Source organism: Cricetulus griseus, chromosome 6 (genome assembly GCF_003668045.3).
Source record: "Cricetulus griseus strain 17A/GY chromosome 6, alternate assembly CriGri-PICRH-1.0, whole genome shotgun sequence".
Taxonomy (NCBI): domain Eukaryota; kingdom Metazoa; phylum Chordata; class Mammalia; order Rodentia; family Cricetidae; genus Cricetulus; species Cricetulus griseus.
In genome coordinates this window covers 116,574,015-116,594,266 of record NC_048599.1, presented here as the reverse complement: position 1 = coordinate 116,594,266, position 20,252 = coordinate 116,574,015, and the positions used below count along the sequence as shown (strand labels likewise).

The window sequence follows — 20,252 nt, the reverse complement described above, 5'->3', positions numbered from 1 at the left end:
TCATTTTTAAACCTTTTAAATGAAACTAAAGGTCACACAGTTTTGCATTATAGTAGGATAACTAGTAGCCTAGTACTTGGAAAAAATTCATTGGGAAGGTCAATGAGCAAAGCACCCAACACAGTGATGGAGCTCAACACCCCAAAATTTGTCATCACAGAAAGTCTTACAACCAGTGGGATTCACTCACCACGGAGTGGGGGGGGGTCAATCTCCAATACAAGGAAGGCTAAATGATATTCCACAAATACCTTCTCAGAATAAAGAATTTGACTATGTACTGTGCTACACAAAATTTAATAGTAGAGGGCCTGGAGTCACAGGACCTGATTGAGCCTAACTGGCCCATACCGAGTTGGGCATTTCCCAACATGTTCTTTTCAACATGTTGGGATCCTCCAAAGGAAACCAGCACCCAAGCCCTCCTGGAGGGCGCCTGCTGTGGGAATAGTAAGGTATTCGTCCTTACTGGAAAAATAAGAGGGGTCCGTTAAAACTGCACGTTCTGAACATGCTTCCCTGGAATGTCTCTGTGACCTCAATAATGTCTATTAGCAGACAACAAATGGCTGGTCCGCACTGTCCTGAAATTTCAACTGCCTTACAGAGGCCAGCTCTGCTTCCTTAGAACTCCTCTATTCTCAAGCACTTTAACAAGTTCAAGAAAATATTTTGACAGTTGTGATTTCAAAGACAAGAGCTCTGGACTTATGAGAACGTAGCATGAAGCATGGAACCTGGGTAAAGGAGATAGAAGACTAGCTGAGGAGCCACCTGCTGGTCAAAACGATGAACACACCAGAAGTTCAATGACTGATGAGCCTGTCACAGCCACAGCTGTGTGTGCTCCTTACTTCATGCCTCCCCCTAGCCTTATTATATTCTGTTCCTTGAAAGTGGAAATTGCGTTTAAATGTGTATTATCTCCAAGCACATCATTCTGGGACACGAAGGACAAGTCCAACTATAGCTAAGACATAAATTGATACACCATGTCTTCGTGTGTTAATGGAATAGACTATCACACACATGGTTTTGTTATATAGTGTCCCTATTCCAATGCACACATTTTGCACGTGTTCTTTAAACCTGAGCCTGTACAGCAAGCCCTGGCTTGTAGGACATTGACGAGGCATAAAGATGCTGACTCCCTGAAAGGATCGGTGGTGGCTTGGGACCCCCCAAGACCAAGTTTTCAGCACAAATGAGATTTATTCAATATGCCCCAGAGGGACAATGGGCAGGGAATAAGAGACAAAAACAGAAGATAGAAGACACAGGAAAATGGGAAGGGAACAAGGAAGATATTTGTCCTGGGGGACAAAGGACTGCCTCTAGATAGAGAGGAAACAGATGTGGTTAATATAAAAATGATGGTTTATAAATGTAAAGAGGGAAACCTTGTGTTAGGAGGTGTTTGATTTTAATTGTGCATGTTAATTAGGTGAGCCAAAGTGGGCTTTTGATTGCTGAATTTCAATACTTTGATAGCTGGCTCATGGTGGTCAGCCTCAGGGGGAAGACATAGCCAATAAGCTTTAGGAATGTAATCTAATGGTTTTTAGCAAGGAAGAGGAGATGGAAGAGAAGGTTGAAGCCTGCCAGAGCCACATTTGCCATGTTCAAGCTGCCTAGAGTCCCTTCCACTCCTATATAATTCTGAGGTGGTTTCTTTTCTGCAGGAAAGACATCCAGAAAATGTGTCACATAAACATGGCATGCCATCGTCTCTTCCACCACTACCCTGTAGTAGACTCTGCACTCAAGTGGATGCTTCACCAAGCCAAAAAGTCAATTCTCCTACTTTGCAATCATTATGGCTTCTCAATGTCTCCTAAAAGACTTCTTGCTTTTTTTAAGCCTAACTTTTTTCACATTTGAACACACATCACAGACGCTCATGGTGATCAATCATATAAACTTTAGTAGGCTACCAACAAAAGTCATCTTACCTCTTTGTCCCCACTTTTGGATTCTGAGGTATGTCTATAGTGTTCATGATTGAATCATGTTTCACAGCCAGCCCTAAGTCAGCTATGGCACAAGTGTCACATTTTTTCACTAAGATATTCTTTGACTTAATATCTCGGTGAGCAATAGCAGGCTTACCTACAAAACAAGAAAAGTGTATTCAATTTTCCCCTATTGGAGACAGAAGCTTCTGAATCAAATCACTTGGAAGACTTAGCTTGTGTGTTTCCCTGACAAACCCATCTTCCCCAAGTCCAGCACGGCATCAGTTTGCTTTGGAGAGGCATGTAGTCTCCTAGCCAAACTCCAAGCTAAGTGAGGGCAGTTGCTTGCTTTACACTCAAGCAGTTCTAATGTGCAGAGAGCACCAGGTGACCGTTGTGGGCATTAATAACCACATTCTCAATAAATGTGTGATCCACAACAGGTCTAAGAAAAAACATCTTCAAATTGTACTACTCTAGACTAGCAATTCCCAAATTAGAACAGAGAATCCATGAGGGTCCTTAAGACTACTATATATCTACCTATCTGGCTCATGTCACCATTTCTCCACTTACTTCAATCAAAACCATACAAGGGACAAATAAGATAAACAGCATGTGTGAAATAAGCTAGATATTAAAATTATTTTTAAAAATGTAGAAAAAAACCACTATTTTCACTACATTGCATTAGGAAAAAGTTGTAAAACATTTGGAAGCTGTTATTCACATTAATATTTAATTGGCTAATTGCAGACCTTGAAATAAACAATTTTTAAGTTTGCAATGAAGAGTTTTTAATATGGAATGTATTAATAAATATAATCTACATTTAACAAAACCTTGGGGCACTCTATAGTTTTTAAGGGTATAAAAGGGTCGTGAACCTAGTGGCCTATTTAGACTAATGACTTTCAAAAGTCAGTTTCATATAGACTCAGTTAATTAACAAAGACAAAGATATTATTTGACCTTCAAGTATTATATTCAAATATTTTGTTCTACCTTTTTGAGACAGTTCCAGCCTGGTATGGAACTCACATGTAACCCAGGATGGCCTCAAACACGTGGGCATTCTTCTGCCTCGACTTCCCACACACAACTTCAAATATTCTTTTACGGTCATGTTATCCTTCCCATTGCATTATCAAAAGAAAGCATTTATACCACCTGCAGTAAGTGAATATGTAGCCCTTGCCACCAAAATAAGACCACTAGATATACAGGCTAGTGGCATGTATGGAACGGGCCACTGGGGATAAAAATACATCATGAATAACATGTGTGGGGCTGAAAATATGAGAAAGTTGTTTGCAACATGACAAGAACCTTCCTTTTGTGAAGTACCTCCATTGTTCCTCTGAGTTTGATGATTGTAAAAAACTAAAATAAAGTCAATACAAAGACCAGCGTTCTGAAAGGACATACATACCTTGAGTACCAACGATCTCCATGTGTAGGTGAGCCAGACCACTGGCTATTGAAAGTGCCAGCTTGATCATTCCAGCCACAGTCACTATATTTCTATTCAAATAGTCAAATAAGGAGCCCTGTTCATGATACTCTGATACAAGCCAAAGTTGAGTCCAAGTTCCATTATCTAACGAGAAAACATCATTTGCTATTGTAAACATTGAAAAAGCAAGCAATCACTTTTCACAAGTATTTAAAGTTTGTCAGTACCATTTATGAATGACAAGCTTAATTCTTTCAGCAGAGAAGCTGGACTTAGGGAAGTATAAAGTTCTCAATGAGTTATTGAAGACATCTCTATAGAGGAAGCTTCCATGGAAACAGAAAGTTGTGGAAGGTGGTTCTAACAAGTGGGCGACTCTTTCTCTGCTTCCTTTTGTCAGTAGTTGCTGGTGACAGTTACCACAGTGTATGGGAAACTTTGGAGAGATGCATTGTGGGAGACACTTTTGAGAGGATCATTTGGCCTCAGCCTTGTCCTGCACTCTTAAGCTTTTAAGAAAGATTAAACCAATAACGACAAGAAATATAACAAATTTAAAGAATCTACTGTTACTACCACAAGAATACTGACATTCTAACAATGTCCATGATGTTGGCCTTTAAAAATAGGAAGTTACACCAGTTTTACAAAAGAGCCAGATTCTATCATATGATTGCTAGATATTCTCCAATAACACACCTATTCAAACAAAAACTAACCCAGCATTTTTAAAATTCATTTTTATTTAAATTAGAAGCAAGCCTGCTTCACATGTCAATCCCAGCTCCTTCTCCCTCCCTTCCTCCCCCGCCCTCCATCAGCCCACCACCATCACATTCCCCCTCCACTACCCAGGGAGGGTGAGGCCCTCCATGGGGGAATCACCAAAGTCTGTCATATCATCCCTGGCTGGGCCTAGGCTCTCCTTCGTGTGTCCAGGCTTAGAGAACATCCCTTCACATGGATTGGGCTCCCAAAATCCATTGATACACCAGGGATAAATACTGGTCTACTACCAGAGGTCCCATATATTGCTGAGGTCTCCTCACTGACACCCACATTGGGGGGGGGAGGCCTGGATAAGTCCCACGCTGACATCCCAGTGATTAGTCTGGGGTCCATGAGTTCCCCCTTGTTTTTATGTAATCCAGAATTTTTTAAAGACTTTCAACAGATGAGAAATTAGCCTGATACTTCTCTTTGTAGCAGCACTTCAACAATTAGTTGTAGTTTTCTAAACAAAATGTCCATGACAGTATAGGCAGCCCTGGCCAGTTCTCAGATGGAAATGGACTCTACGGTGAGGATTTTGCTTAGATGCTTTCCTGACGGGTGCTGTATAGTCAGGAGCTGGATGCTATCCACCAATTGCATTTCCACAGCCAGGCAATGAGAAAGCTTCATGACATACAAAAGGAAATATACTATAAAGTTCACTAATGACCTGCCACACCCTGACCTCACCCTCAGACCCGCCCTGCTGTCACCTGTACCTAGCTATACTCTCTCACAACAAGCTCACTGCTCAACACTCGGCTACAATGTAAACTGTAACTGTTACATGAATAAAGAATTTTTGAAGATGAAAGTGGTATTAGAGACCATTTGCTATCTGTACAAAGTAACTGACAAGTAAGGATATGACTGAGAGAAGCCAGTTAAACAAAAAGAATCAGGGGCTGGAGAGATGATTCAACCGGTAAGAGCTCTGACTGTTCTTCCAGAGGATGCAGGTTCAATTCCCAGCACCCACAAGGCAGCTCATAAATGTCTATAACTCCAGGTCGAGGTAATCTGACACCCTCACACAAACATCTATGCAGACAAAACATCAATGTACATAAAATAATTTTTTTTAAAAAAGCAGGAAGAAACAAAGATGAAAGATTACCTCTTTGGGACAGATGTGTATGGAAGCCAGTAGGCACTGTGATTAAACTAGTTTATCAAGATGGGCAATGTGGCTGGTCACCAGTGTGCTGACACCAGGGTGCTGGTTAACCTTACCAGGAATAACTCAACTCAAGATTACCAGGGGGAAGTGATTTCTTAACCTTGGGACAGTGTCTGTTTTTCAAAACTCTGGATATAGTGTTAAAGCATATGTCCTTAAGAACTTGGAAAGAGGGACTGGATAGGTGGCTTAACCAGTTAAGAACACTGGCTGCTCTTCCAGAGGAACTGGGTTCAATTCCCAGCATCCACATGGTAGCTCACAATAATCTGTAATTCCATCCAGTTTCAGGGGAACCACTGCCCTCTTCTGGCCTTGCTGGGCACTAGGGCGCAGACATACATGCAGATAAACTACCCAAACACATAAAATGATGATGATGATGATATAATAATAATAATAATAAATAATAATAAAAAGAACTTGTGAAGAACTTTTCCTCTCAGCTCATCTCAGTTTTACTCTCCTTCCTTAAAAACCAGAACTAAGAAGTATAATTCTGGTCAAAATGTACAATAAATGCTGAGCCTCTCTTTTGCCATGCAGTTAATAATAAATAAAATTATGATCATGTTTCTCTATTTTTTTAATTTCCCAAGCAATAGTAGATATGTAAAATTGACAGCTACTTTAGTTTAACTTTTCTTTTTTGGCTTTTTAATGAGATTACAACTGTGGCTCCATCAAAGTTCTTCATAGATACTGATTAAAGTTCTAATTTCAAACCTCACTGGATTGAATTTTCTCACTCCTGTCTGCATTTCCCTTTGATGTCCAGCAAACAAACCAAAGCTTTGTAGGAAAAAGAAGGAGGAGAACCCTCCCTCACTACTATTGTACGTGTGACAATATTTTAAGAGTACTGACTTTACCAGATAGATGATCCTCTTTGTTCCAGGACACTAAAACAATTTACAATTAGTCATCTATCAGCGTTAAACTTCAAATTCTGAGGGATGGCCAAGTTAACAAAGATAGAAAATGCGACTAGCAATCTCTTGCCCCATTCTCACAGTCTGGAGGTGACATGTGTTGAAAACTGTACACCTGCACACAAAGCATGTGATATAGATCCCACCCCAGGTGATGAACAACAGTCATTCAAAATTCTAATATCATCCCACTGCCAGCACACCCAAATGCCCCTTCACAGTCCAAAATGCCTCTAGATGTTTCTATGACCCAGGGTGAATAAAGACAGGAAACAAGGCTAGTAGGTTTTCTGAAGACTGGTTCCAGTTGCAGATGGCTGGTTCTTGACAGGACCAGTTAGCTGATAACTTAAACATTAGCGTCATGTTATCCTGACCCCACACTAACCATCTGCTGATGCCCTTCCCTGCTGAGTTATGGGCATTTACTTGTAGGAAAGACAAGGGAATTTTCTTAGTAAAGAAAATAGATTTTTTTAATGTGTTTTCTGGAGACAAAGGGATGACTCTCATCTGTCTTACAAGCAAGCTGACATTTTTCTTGCCTACCAAGAGTCACCTTACCTTTGTTGTCAGCTGCAATGAAGCCAAGGATGTTCTCGTGTCTCAGCATCACTGTCTGATAAATTTCTGCCTCACGAAACCAAGATCGTTCATCCCTGGAGGAGAATATTTTCACGGCCACATCTTCCCCACACCATCTTCCATGCCACACTTCCCCAAATCGACCTTTTCCTACTATTTCTTGTAGTACGATAGTCCTCGCAATTGTTCTTTGGACCAGAAGAGGCAGACCTAGTCAAGGGAGAGGCAGACTGATGATGCAAAGTGAAAGTAACAATGATGGCCACTGTTACATAAAAAGCAAATACTTAAGCACGCTAGTAACTTTACTAAATTTGAAGAAATAAACATGATTACATAAAACTTTAGTGCTAAGGCATGACCTATAAAATGTCCTAAATTGTTAATTCTCTTCTCTTATTCACAAACAAAGCTTTCTGAACACAGCCTGCTGCTGCAGATATCTGATTTCTAAGAACTGTGGCAAATCCCCTGAATTTCCCATAAAGCCAGTCTGATTACTAAGAACTCAAAGGAAAACATTCATGGCTATAACTTAAAATAAAATGCATAGCCCCTGGGTACTACTGTGAAAGGAAAAGAATTTTTTGTGGATTTTTTTCAAAACAAAATTAAAATGTGCATGAAAGGAATCAAATTTAATAACAAATAAGATAAGCATGTTGTCTGTAAAATAAATAAATTCAAGGAATACATGTTCTACAGGTAGGTGTGGTGCTCATAAATTTTTTGTTGTGGTTGTTTTAAGACACGGTCTTAACTATTTATCCATGGCTGTCCTGGAACTCACTACACAGACAAAGCTGGCTTCACACTCAGAGACCTGCCTGCCTCTGCCTCTCAAGTGCTGGGAATAAAGATGCATACCACCATACCCAGACTGCTTCTAATTTTTAAAATAGTAACACTACTTCTTAAGTAGTATCCTATAGAATTAAGTAAAAATGTAGAGAATCTGTGTAAAAAAATATTGAATACATTGTTGTCATTAATATTAAACAAAAAACGAAGCCTTTCAAGTGAGAAGACATTTGTGAAACACTGTGCAGAAGACACACAAGCACAGGTAAGAAAAGACCTGGGTTCCAGTTTCAGCTACAGCATCTAGTCACCATGGTCAGGTAACTTAACTTCTGTGAGCTTCAGCACCATGCTCTGGGAAACTAAACATTATGAGAGTTAATAAGGAGGCTAAGCAGCTTGCAGTGTACCTAACAAAATGTACAATCAACAATGGTTACCCTCAATCTTACACCAACCTCAGCATGGATCACATAAGATTAACACTGACGCTGCTACTAATAAAGCATATTCCAGTGACCCTGGAATACTCTGCTACACTGTTAAATGAAAACAGCATAGAAAATTCTACCTATATTGAGTTTGCAGCTTTTCAAACTGCGCATAGAAAAGGGACTGAACCACATGGTGAAATCAGAGTGAATTATAATTTTCTTCCTTTTCATTTGCTGTATTTACAACATAGGGTCCATGAGAAGGTTTTATTATTCCTATAATTGTATTGTTAGAAAGCAAATAGTTAAAGAGACTACAAGAAGAGTGTATTCTAGCCAGTCAGCTTGGTTATTATCACTGTCCTCAGGTGGCTAGAGAAAACAATGCCCATGTAGCTCCTTGTGGCCATTGTCCCCTGATCCAAGAATGAGCCAGTGTTTACACAGATGTTCTCATCTCCAGGAGAACCACCCACGATGGTAAATAGGCACAGACTATAAATTCACTGGTATGAGCCTCAACAATTAGTCACCAAGCCCTACAGTCCGAAAGTTCTTTTGGAACCATCTGGTTCAACCTCATCATTTATCAGTGAGAAAATTAGAGCCTGACAGTAATCAGACTTGAAGAGAGTCTGATGCTGCTGGTGGCTGACCCAGAATTCTTTGTCCCTCATAGGAGGGCAGACCTGTGTTCCTTTCTGTGGGAAGGAAGATATACAGCAACAAATAGCTTGGGTTATTTTTGTAGGCTTCAGTCAATGTTTTTCAGCACAAAGTGACACTAACAATTATTAAGTCAAATCTCAGCATCTCCCTTCCCACATCATCACTGACAAATAGAGAGAGAAAGAGAGAGAGAGAGAGAGAGAGAGAGAGAGAGAAAGAGAAAGAGAGAGAGAGATCAGTAAGAGAGTGTTTTCACACTGCAGTTAAGGCATCACCCAATTGGTGGACAAAGAACATCACATCATTTAAGGGGACCAGCAGGGTGAGCCAGGTGAGACACTGCTTCAGTTGTTTCAATACCTTCTAAAGCAAATAACAAAATGAGTCTGGGTAGTTTTTGTGTTACACAGCTTCAGGCTCCATTTGAACAGAAACTTTGCCTCTTGCCATGAGTTCATTTTAATCTTTTCACCAGGGATTATAGAAGCTGATGTCTGGCTTGTGTCACCATCTGTCAGAACATTATACCATAAGACAAAGAAGCAAGCTTCCTACTTCCATAAAAGCTGCCTGAGACAAAGCCCACTCTCAAGCACAGTCCAATAAAACATCATTTATTTTCACTTTGTAGGCTCTCCATCTCTTTGAAATTTGTCCCTGACCTGGTCAGGGATAAGCTTTGTAATCAGGGTTTTTCAATATCTGAAAAAGCTGCCTCAGATTCAAGGTCAGCAACCAATTGAGAAAGGCAGAAAGGAAGCAGGCTGGTCCAGTGTCCTCCTCATGGGCAAGCTATTGTGGCAGAACCCTTGCAAAAGGTAAGCCTGTCCTCTGATGATTAAAGACATGTGCTTTTAGCTAGGGGTCACCACCAAACAAACTGGCTTTACAGAGACAAAATGTCCAAAGCTTGTTCCAATTTGTCCTTAAGGAAATGTATCCATGAGCACATAGCTAGGTGATGCAGGCCTGTATTCTCAACTATTTGGGATGCTGAGGTAGGGCTAGTGACCAGTATTCACCACCACCTTTTCCCCGACACATACACAAAGCCTAGGGATGTAGCTCAGAGAAAGAACACTTGCCCAGCAGGTGCTTGTGAGACCCTGGGTTCAATCTTCACTGCAAAAACAAAAAGAAATTATCCAGGCTTGGCCATGTATTCTTCTTCCTGCCATAAAATATCTTAGTATACTCAACCCAGAAGCCAACAGAGTCACACTCATGCTTGAAGATACACCTTTAAAAACATTTGCCAGGAAGGAATTTTTCTCTAATTTTTATTATTACACACATAATGCATATAAATATCTAAATACAATCCAATGAGTCTATTTGGTGTTAGTCTAAGTATGGGGCCCCATGAGATTTTGGGCTCCATGAGACTTCCCCTTGCACATTAGCGTGTTTATTGGTGTTGTCCTTATTCAGATCTTGCTCAGGCAGCCATATAGTTGAGATATCATGGATGAAATTCCTCTGCCATTTCTAGGACACACAATCTCACAGAAGACTTCTTGGTCCTCTGACTCTTACAGTCTTTCACCCCATCTTCTGTGAAGCTCCCTGAACCTCAGGTGTAGGAGCTGTGTTGTAGATGTATGCCTTGAGGCTGACCATCCCGGAATTAGGTGTTCTATGAATTTGGAACAATTGTGGTTCTCTGTGATGGTCTCCATATGCTGAAAAAAAATGCATCCTTGATGAGGGATGAGAGCTATACTAATCTGGGTCTATGCTACATGTCAAAATTTGGGGTTTCATGTTCAATTCATAGACTCCTTCATGTGTGTGTGTGTGTGTGTGTGTGTGTGTGTGTGTGTGTGTGTGTGTAAAATATAGTAGCATTTTTTGTTTGTATATGGGGGAGAGTACCATAAGGAGGGTGTGGTCAAAGAACAACCCATAGAGATTGGCTCTCTCCTTCTACCATGTGGGTCCTTGGAAATAAACTCAGGTTTTCAGGCTTGGTGGCAAGCACCTTTACCCAGTGATCCCTCTTGCTAGCTCATTACTCCTTTCTTAAATTAGATATCTAGTCTCCTGCATATTAATTTGTATTATTTTTACATGGAAGAGAAATCCTTGGTCATATTCAGCACACTCAAAGAGTAGGAAAATATACAAACACCATGACCAAAAGCACCATGGGGGAAGAAAGGATTTATTTGGCTTATACATGCAGAGAATAATACATCATCAAAGGAAGTTAGGGCAGAAACTCAAAGCAGGAACCCAGAGGCAGGAATTATGAAGAAACATTTCTTGCTGGCTAGCTCCCTGGGCTATTCTCATCTAGCTTTCTTGTACAGTTGAAGACCATCTCCCAGGGATGGTATCACCTACAGAGGGCTGTGCCATCCTATATCAATTAGCAATCAAGACAATTCCCCTATGAACATACCCACAGGCCAACCTGACCCAGGCAATTACTCAGCTGAAGCTTCTCCTTCCAGAGATCTGTAGGGTGTGTCTAGTGTATAATGAAAACTAAGCAGAACATGACCTAATATCATCAAGTAAATGAAAATACTTCTGCAGGTAATAAATAGAAGGTTCTTCAGTTCTTTGAAAATGATCAAGAAGTGTGTATCTGGAAATTAAGCTTAAATAAGAGTCCTTGGTGCCCAGAATGTTGGCAGGACTTAAACATTTAGAGTATAGTAGGTCTCAACATATAATGTCCAAAGAAGCAGAGTTAAGTACTGAGGAATATTGTTTTAAGATGAAAATGTAAGCCTTCTGTACAGTGACACAATTTGGATTACAGCTTTATATGCTTTGGAATTGCAGGATTTTTCTGTCTTGGTTTCCTTTGTAAAAACATCTCACTTGATGTTACAGTGACAACCTGGACCTTTAGACTCTTCTGATCAGCAAAATTTTGCTCCTTTCTGGTGCATCCAGAGTGCTTCCTGTTAGATATAAGTGCCCATATAAACGGAATGTTGCTTCCTCACCTGCTCTATTAACTGTCTTGATGGATGCTACTCACACCTACCAGCAGGAGAGTTCCTCAAAGCCTTGTGTTTTGTTTTGTTTCCTTGCATTTCATTTTGTTCAAGGCAGATTTTGCTGCATAGTCCGAATTGGCATCTTGTTTGGGAGGCTCCAACTATAGCATTCCTAATACTGAGATTACAGACAAGTACCAGTACCCATCCACTTCTAGAAAAAGGACACTAATAACCCTTCTAAAACAAGGAGAGATGTAGGAGCTTCAGAAGTGGCTTTGTTTGGGTGTCCTCTTCATCATATTTATGCAAAGCCAAGGGCCAAGGCTTTCTAGAAATTCAGATGGGCAGAGAGGAGGCCTTGTAACTGCAGGAAAATCCTTCCCTACCCTACTCCCTGCAGTGTTTTGTGCTATGAAAAAAAGGCTCTTTTATTCCATGATGCAGTCTAGCCGTTGGAATTTCTTCAACAGCAATCTGAATCCATTAAAGAAGAAAATGTAACATTGTGATAACCTTGAGCTGCAGGAGCCAGCTAGGAATACTGTGAGCTTCCTTCACATTCCAATTTCTGGGCTTCCAGAACATCATGTTGAGTTAATTACAGGGCAGCAACTTGTTAACTTCCAAAACACATCCCGGGAGTGGAGAATGCCTACAGATCCAGAAGGCCTTGGTGACCACAAACAAATATTCACAAGGAATACTGTTTTGTTAACTAACACATTTCCCCATATCTCATGGACTTAAACCCAACACCCCTAACTGCTGTTTCTATTAAACAGTCAAAGAAAGCAGCAGTGATGGCTTTGACCCTCATGGGAGGTGTCAGGCATCTTTATTGGCCTTCCCTTGGGGTTCTGACAGGATATGATGCCCTCAGCCATAGGCACTAAAGAACATGCCACCTGTGCACATTCACTATGTTCCCTTTTCAAAGGGCTCTACCCACCTCCCATCCTTTTTTCTTTCTTGTTCTCTGTCTTTTTCTCTCTCTCTCTCTGTCTCTCTCTCTCTGTCTCTCTCTCTCTGTCTCTCTCTCTCTGTCTCTCTCTCTCTCTCTCTCTCTCTCTCTCTCTCTCTCTCTCTCTCTCTCTCTCTCTCTGTCTCTCTCTCCCCACTTCTCTTCTCGTCTCTCTGCCCCTCCCTGACTCTTTTTTCTCTTCTGCTGCTCCTGTCCCCAGAAGCTGGTCTCCCCTCTCCCCTTTTTCCTTTTTCCCCCTAATAAAAAAAAATCCCTCCACATGAGCTCTGTCAAATAGTATCTTTCTCTCACATGCGACTTTTTAAATCACAACAGGAGGAGGTAAAGGACAACATGAAAGCCAAAACAAATAAACAAAGAATCAAATCCTAAGGTATAAAAAATCCAAAGCAGACCTCAGAAAGCTTTTTGAGACCTCAGAGAAGACTCTATCATGAAAATACTTTTTTAAGTATGATTTTTAAAAATTATTCATACAATATATTTTGATCATGTTTTCTCCTCCTCTAACTCCTTCCCACCCAACTCCATGCCCCGCTTGTCTGTGTGTGTGTGTGGGGGGGGGGGTTCAAGCATGGGTGCATGTCTGTCTGTCTCTTTAAAAAGAAAAGAGTATGGGGAAATGGAATGTAGTGTCATGAAGAGATAAAGGCGAAACTAAAACAATTAAATGGGGGAAGGAACAGGGAGAAGGAGGATATGTGGGGGGTACAACTAATCCTAAAAGCCTTTTGAAAAACTATATGGAAACCTGCTATTGTAGATGATTCGCATGTAATCCTTAAAGAGATTTCTATTCATGAGTTTATTTATTGTGTACCTCATTGAGCACTTTAATTGATGAGCTCACATTGGACACTTTTATCAAAAAGATTGTTCATTTGTTTTTAAACAAGAACTTGCTTACTGAAAACATACACATACCAGAGCCTGAACCTGAGGCAGTGGCATCATAAATCAGATCTTTGAGTGATTTTCCGGCGTTTACCAGGCTGTATTCTGCCAGAGGTTCCTCCACATTGTGTCTCTTGGTCTTTCTGTATGTGCATTGGCGGTCCTGGCATGCCCATATTGTCAGCATGGCAGCTATGGACAGGAGGCAAACAGGCACAGTGATAACAACAGTCAGCTCCGTGGGGCCAAGTCTGGGGGCGTTGGGCGATACTGTGGTTTAAAAAGAAAGAAAGAAAGAAAGAAAGAAAGAAAGAAAGAAAGAAAGAAAGAAAGAAAGAAAGAAAAAGTCATAAATCAACTCATGTAAAATACTTTTGACATTTTATTTTTTAAATTATTTTTTGTGTATGTGTTGTTAGAATTTGCATTGAATATTTGACAGTTTTTCAGTAATTCTAAAACCAAAGACTATTTTATTTTACTTTTGAGACAGGGTATCATGTAGCCCAAATTAGCCTGAAACTGTGTATCCAAAGAAGACCTTGGGCTGTTGATCCTCCTGTTTCCACCTCACCAGTACTAGAATTAGAGGTATGTGCCACAAGCACAATAACATACTTGTATGAAGTTTCACAACAAAATCCATTCATTGCTTTGTATGTAAGTTGAAAATATTAGTTTAAAAGTCCTAATATTAAAAAATATTTTGGGATGGGTGGTGGTAGTGCATGCCTTTAATCCCAGCACTTGGGAGGCAGAGATAGGATAGTCAGATCTTTGTGAGTTCCAGGCCAGCCTGGTCTATTGATTGAATTCCAGGACAGCCAGTCAGTGCTGTTACACAGAGAAATTCTGTCTCAAAAATCCAATATATATTCATTCCAAGTTTCCAAATGCAGTCACGAAAATTCCTTACCTATAATATGCAGCCATACAAGTGTGGAATTAAGTTCATTGGCAAAGATCACAGTACAAGCGAAGATAAGAAAAAGGTAAAGAGGTGAATGCAGCTACTACAATGACAGTGGAAGGCAGGGGTAGAATTATGAAAAGGATATGCTCTGCAGAGCTTTAAAAAAAAACCCAAATATTTGATACTTTTATTTTTACTGTTTTCTCCTTGTTTATCAGCAGTCCTATCCCTACAGCAAATCTATCCATCCATTCATTTGTTCCACAAATAATCATCTGGCTTTTGGAATACGTTGCTATTATTCCAGGTGGTGGAAATAGAATGGTGAGTGGGGAGTTCAATCCCTGCTCTCAGAGCACATGAGCTCTCATAGATCCAGACAGCTGAGCATGGTGATGTATAGCCTGAGCAGATGAGGGCGTAAGTGCTACAAGGATGAATCAGCAGAGAGGACATTGTGATGCCAAGATGTCACTTTAGACTGAGTGGCCCTAGAAAGCCTCTCTGGGCAAGTATCATGGAAAACCTGAAACAAAGCAAGACTGAATGGCAGGCAGGGATGCATGGTGCCAGCATGGCATCAAAACCAGTGCAATAGACCCAGAGTTGGGCACCTATTTGGTCTGTTTGGAAACATGTCTAGACTGCAGGAAACAAGGAAGAGGCAGGAAGTGGGATCAAGGAATTAAGGGGAAACTTTGGTATGATGCAGGCTATGGGAAGGAGTCGGGGTTTTGCTTTACACAGAAACTGTTGGGGGTTTTGAGATATGGTCAAACTTTTATTCTGAGTGGCTACTGTGTCAATAGACACTGAAGCAAGAAGAATGAAAACAGAGACTAGCCAGAAGCCCAGGTCAACAAGCCTGGTGGAAAGCAATCGCCTCAGCTAACACCACCACCAAAATGTACTTACATTAAGCTGGGCCCAGAACAACAAACCTATACCCCTGGACGCAGCAGGGTAGAAAACTCAAGGCCAGCATTGACTACATAATTTAATCATCTCACAATTTAAGAATAATAAAAAAGTTTTAAAGTTTTCAAAGAATTTCTTCCCAGTCTCCACTCACTCCCTGGGACTTTGCTATGCTTCCATTCAGGGATAATATCACCCCATGGCTGTCAGGTCATTTGCTCATTCATCTATTATCTGATTCTCTGAGGATAAGGAGGAAGCTTCCTGCAGTATTCCTTTTGACTCCCCAGTGTTTACACCAGCGCTGGACACACAGCTGGTCTTCAGTAAGGAGGACTTAACCAACAGACAGGGTCCCTGAACGTTTGACCAGTTTTCTTCCTGGTAAGAGACTCTCTCTTAGAAACATCCATGTCATCACTGAAACCAAATAGGAGACAGACGTAATTAGGGCTACAGGAGATGGCTTAGTGGGTTAAGCACTCTCTGCCAAGTGTAAGTAACAGAGCTCAGATCTCCAGAACCCATGTAGAGGTAAGAGGGCATGGAGGCCTGTGTGTAAACCCAGAATTAAGGGACACAGACAGGATCCTCCTCAGTGCAGGCTGCTTGACTGGACTAGCCAAATGACCAAGGTTCAGTGAGAGACCCTGCCTAAATATATAAAGTGGAGACCGACCAAAGAAGACACCTGATACCAACCTCTGGCCTTCACACACACACACACACACAACACACACACACACACCACACACACACACACACACACGTTGGAATAAGCATACACACACACACACACACACACACACACACACACATATATATATATATATATATATATATATCACATATATATCACACACACATATACACATAAGAAAAAAACAGATACAATTTGCAGTCATCTTTTTAATGGGAAGTTCATCTTGCACTTCAGATTTTTCTTTTAAATTAACAAAAGTGGTGACACATAGAAAGCTCATGATGACAGACACTTTCTGTAGTTAAGCAGTTAGCTTGCCCTCCCTTTTGAAACTGGTGTATTGTTTGCTTCCTTTTGGCTCATCGAAGATTGCCTCCTCAATTTTATAGTGGTGTCTCACCTCCAGCAGTGCTGATTTCTGTTATTTTCCTTTTGAAAAGTTTTATTTATGTATATTTATATGTATGTGTGTATGTGTATGTACCCGTTTGTCTATATGTGCTCCATAGGCATTCAGGTGCCTGTGGAGACCAGAAAAGAGTGTAGGAACGAACACCTGAACTGGAGTTACAGACAGTTGTCAACTGTCCAGTGCAGGTGCTGGGATTTGAACCCAAGTCCTCCGCCGAAGCAGTACGTACTCTTAACCACTGAGCAACCTCTCCATGCCTTGGCTTTTGTTTTTCAATAGCCTTGAGATGTATTTGACAGATTGTTGTAACAGAATTTAGGAGATTGGAGTTCTCAAACATGAAGAAGATCATCCCACATTTCTGGAGACAGAGAAGTTCTACTTGGCTATGAGCCTCGTCCTTCTCATGCTGAACCTTGTGCTAACTGCACCCTACACACACAGAGTTGGCTCCATCCTGGCTAGGAAAGGTACAGACCATCCACTGAGAGCATAGCACCTTGGATTTAGAGCCCAAATAAATGGCTGATAATGGGCCTTGTGAATCATGCTGCCTCTCAGATGTCTTCCATTTTACTCTCAAAACTGGAGAGCTTAATGCATTGATGATACTTGTATTTTACTTGTGATATCGCAAAAATTATATCAAAATCTTGGAAAATAATTAGTTTTGAGAGGAAAAAACATCAAACTCCTCTCCAGCGTATTCCTAGATGTTTCTTCATAGTCCCAGCAGCTGCCAGTCAGCTAACAGTGAGGAAAGGGCTCTGAAGCAGAGGCCAGGCCCTTTTGCTTCCACGGTGAACTGTAACTGGCCACCACACACCTTGTGTATTTCTAGACTCCTCTGGCATCATTAGTGGTTACACTGGTAGAAGGAGAGAGCTTGGCCTGGAGTATTCTTCAACACATGCTAAAAGTATTCTTAGACAACTTGGCTTCAGAAATCCTTAACCAAGTCCTTGTGACTTTTGAAGTCTGCTGTTGTAAAAGAACACTCCCGTCCATTCTACAATGATCATTCTATTTTCCTTTATCCTCACAAAAGATCTGAGGTTCAAAAAACTCTACCGAGCATATTCATCTGCTCAACTAGGTCTTTTTTATTTTAATACCCGTTTCACGTGTTAACATCTTCCAACTTCAATTCTATCCTGGGAGGCATTCATATAACTGCATTTAATGTTGGTATCTCCTATTAGGAGTCACCAACATACGCATTAGCCTTAAAAAGCTATTGATTGCCTTCATTTTGGTAAAGCTCTATTAAGCAGAGCTCGGCTCATTGCTATGGCAACTAATAGAGACAAAAGGTCAGCAAACCTGAAATCAGGGTCACCTGCCATGGCGCCAGCAACTGCTCTCAGGGATGTTTACTGTAGATGGCCAATGTTTCCCCTTTGTGAACAGATGTACTGATACAAGTCAGTAAGGAGAAAAAGAGATTACTCAGCTAGAAACAAGCTAGCAACACCACCCAGAAAGGACTCCTTAAACACTGAACAATTCTAAAAGCAAACACTTGTAAAAGTTTGTTCCTTGTAATCATAACAGGAAAGAAACAAAGAAAAAGTGTGCCTACAGCCAGTGAGACCGGATAGAAGACAGCAGTAGCTGCATTTTTAATAAAAGATAGCTTTGACACAAATACTACTTTTGAAGCAACTTCTGGGTTCTTCATCACAGAACTTACTGTTTGATGATCTCTAATGAGAGTGATTTTTCGGTGTCTCTGGGGATGTGGTGACCATGAAAAGGGTAGCTGCAGGAGGAGACATATGACAGCCCACACGTGAAGTCTGGGAAGCACAGCATCACTAATTCAAAGATTTCCTTCCCAAGCCAATTAAAGGAAAGAGAATGGAACAGACAAAAGTGCTCACCCAGCTGTGTGGGAATCCAACTCACACACATCTCTACAGAGTCCTGGGATCCACTGAACTGGGAAAATAAATACAAATGTCCTTTGGTATTTATGGGGACTAATTTAAAATTCTCACTCACATCCCTTATATAAAATGGAATAGCACTTTTATAGAACCCACTCACCATTTCTCCACACACTTTACTTTCTCTCTAGATTACTTCCAAAAACTAATACAATGTAAATGCTATGTCATGGTCACATAGTATGAGCAATCTTGATAAAGGGAAGGTCTATAGCGGTGTATAGAAACATGTTTTTCCCCTAAATACTTTCAGGGTGCAGTTGACTGGCTCTGTGGAGGCAGGACTCATAGATATGGAGGGCTGGGTGTATTAACACAGTAGAAAAATGGATAAAAGGCAGAGAAAATGAAGAAAGGGAGTGAAGGAAGGAAGGAAGGAAGGAAGGAAGGAAGGAAGGAAGGAAGGAAGGCAGGCAGGCAGGCAGGCAGGAAGGAAGGAAGGAAGGAAGGAAGGAAGATATTTAACCTGTGAATTTTGCAACTTTCCCTCAATTCCTAGTTGGAGCTGGTGGTGACAGTCACCACCAACCTATGCGCAGAGAGAGTTGAGATGTGTCATCCTCTCCTGGGACTGCTCTCCAGTCCACACCACCACCACTTCCTGTTTCTTGCTTTGGGAAGCAAATGTAACAAGTTATATAAAAAGGGGCAGACAAAGGGGAAGCATGGTCATGGCTCCCATGTTTCTCAACCCCTGCTGACCTCTTGTTCTTTATCAAGGGGAGAAAAAGTTATTGACGTTCATTAGATCTACCTGGTCTCCAGCTTAATAAACTTACATTACCTTGGTACGTATTGATTGGTTAGTGAATAGAGATTGGTTAGGGTGAAGTGGAATTACCGTTAACTTAGTGTGGTTAAATATATTTGATAGACTGAAGGGGTATGTACTGACTAAACAGCTATTTTAAAACTCATTGAGGCAGACAAACAAGAGCAAACCAGAGGGCTTCCACAAAGAGCATTTTTTACAAAACTTCTCAAGGTTTGTGCTTCCTTGCCAAAAATAATGATAACGAGTGGTTACAGAAAATTAAAAGAGTCCCAAATATCATTAAAGGAACCCAGGTTAATCACCACTTATTAAAGGCTCCTTTTATTAAGTGCAGCTGCATTTGGGCTGGCATGTAAAGTGGTAGGAGCTGGGGGCCTAGTTCACAAAATGGGGCTCCTCCATCTGACCTCTCTGGGACCATGTACTCTTTGATTGGAGGCACAAAGATACTACCCACATCCCCACTCCCCATATCCTCCTTGTCATAGCAGTGACCATGATAAGATTCGGGAGGAATAAGCCAGACTCAACATCATTTGGCCAGATCCCTCCATAATGCTTCACTATACACAACAACAAGTGTTCTTGCTTCTGCACATACTGCTACTTGTATCAAAAAACAAAAAAAGGTACTGTGATCAACAGGCACTTCATGTACTAAACCATGAATCTAGACATTCTGCTAAGCCTAGCCAGGGACAAGATGTTGTGAAATATTAGTTTAAGATATGCTTCATTCTTTTATTTTGTGGAATATTATTTGTTTAATGATGCAAAGATGTGTTGTATCCTTTTAGGTTGCAAGTGTTTGACTTTGTAAAGCTGCGTGATTGTGCCTGTCTAAAACACCTGATTGGTCTAATAAAGAGCTGAATGGCCAAGAGCTAGGCAGGAGACAGATAGGTGGGACTGGAAGGTAAGGAGAATAAATAGGAGAAACCTGGGGAAGAGAGAGGGAAATGT

The 20,252-nt window shown here is 40.9% G+C and overlaps 1 protein-coding gene across 3 annotated transcripts in view; it reads right to left on the bottom strand.

Moving 5' to 3' along the window:
- Acvr1c (activin A receptor type 1C) overlaps positions 1 to 20,252 on the bottom strand; it is a 42,528-nt gene that overhangs the window by 7,784 nt on the left and 14,492 nt on the right. Inside the window, exons 2-5 of one of the 3 annotated variants that reach the window (XM_027420398.2) lie at positions 13,650 to 13,889; positions 6,862 to 7,092; positions 3,388 to 3,555; positions 1,953 to 2,109 (exon numbers count right to left, since the gene is read on the bottom strand). In XM_027420398.2, the coding sequence (XP_027276199.1) occupies positions 1,953 to 2,109; positions 3,388 to 3,555; positions 6,862 to 7,092; positions 13,650 to 13,889 (796 nt within the window). The remainder of the gene's footprint in view (positions 1 to 1,952; positions 2,110 to 3,387; positions 3,556 to 6,861; positions 7,093 to 13,649; positions 13,890 to 20,252) is intronic. The other 2 variants (XM_035446758.1, XM_035446759.1) reach the window with 2 other exon arrangements.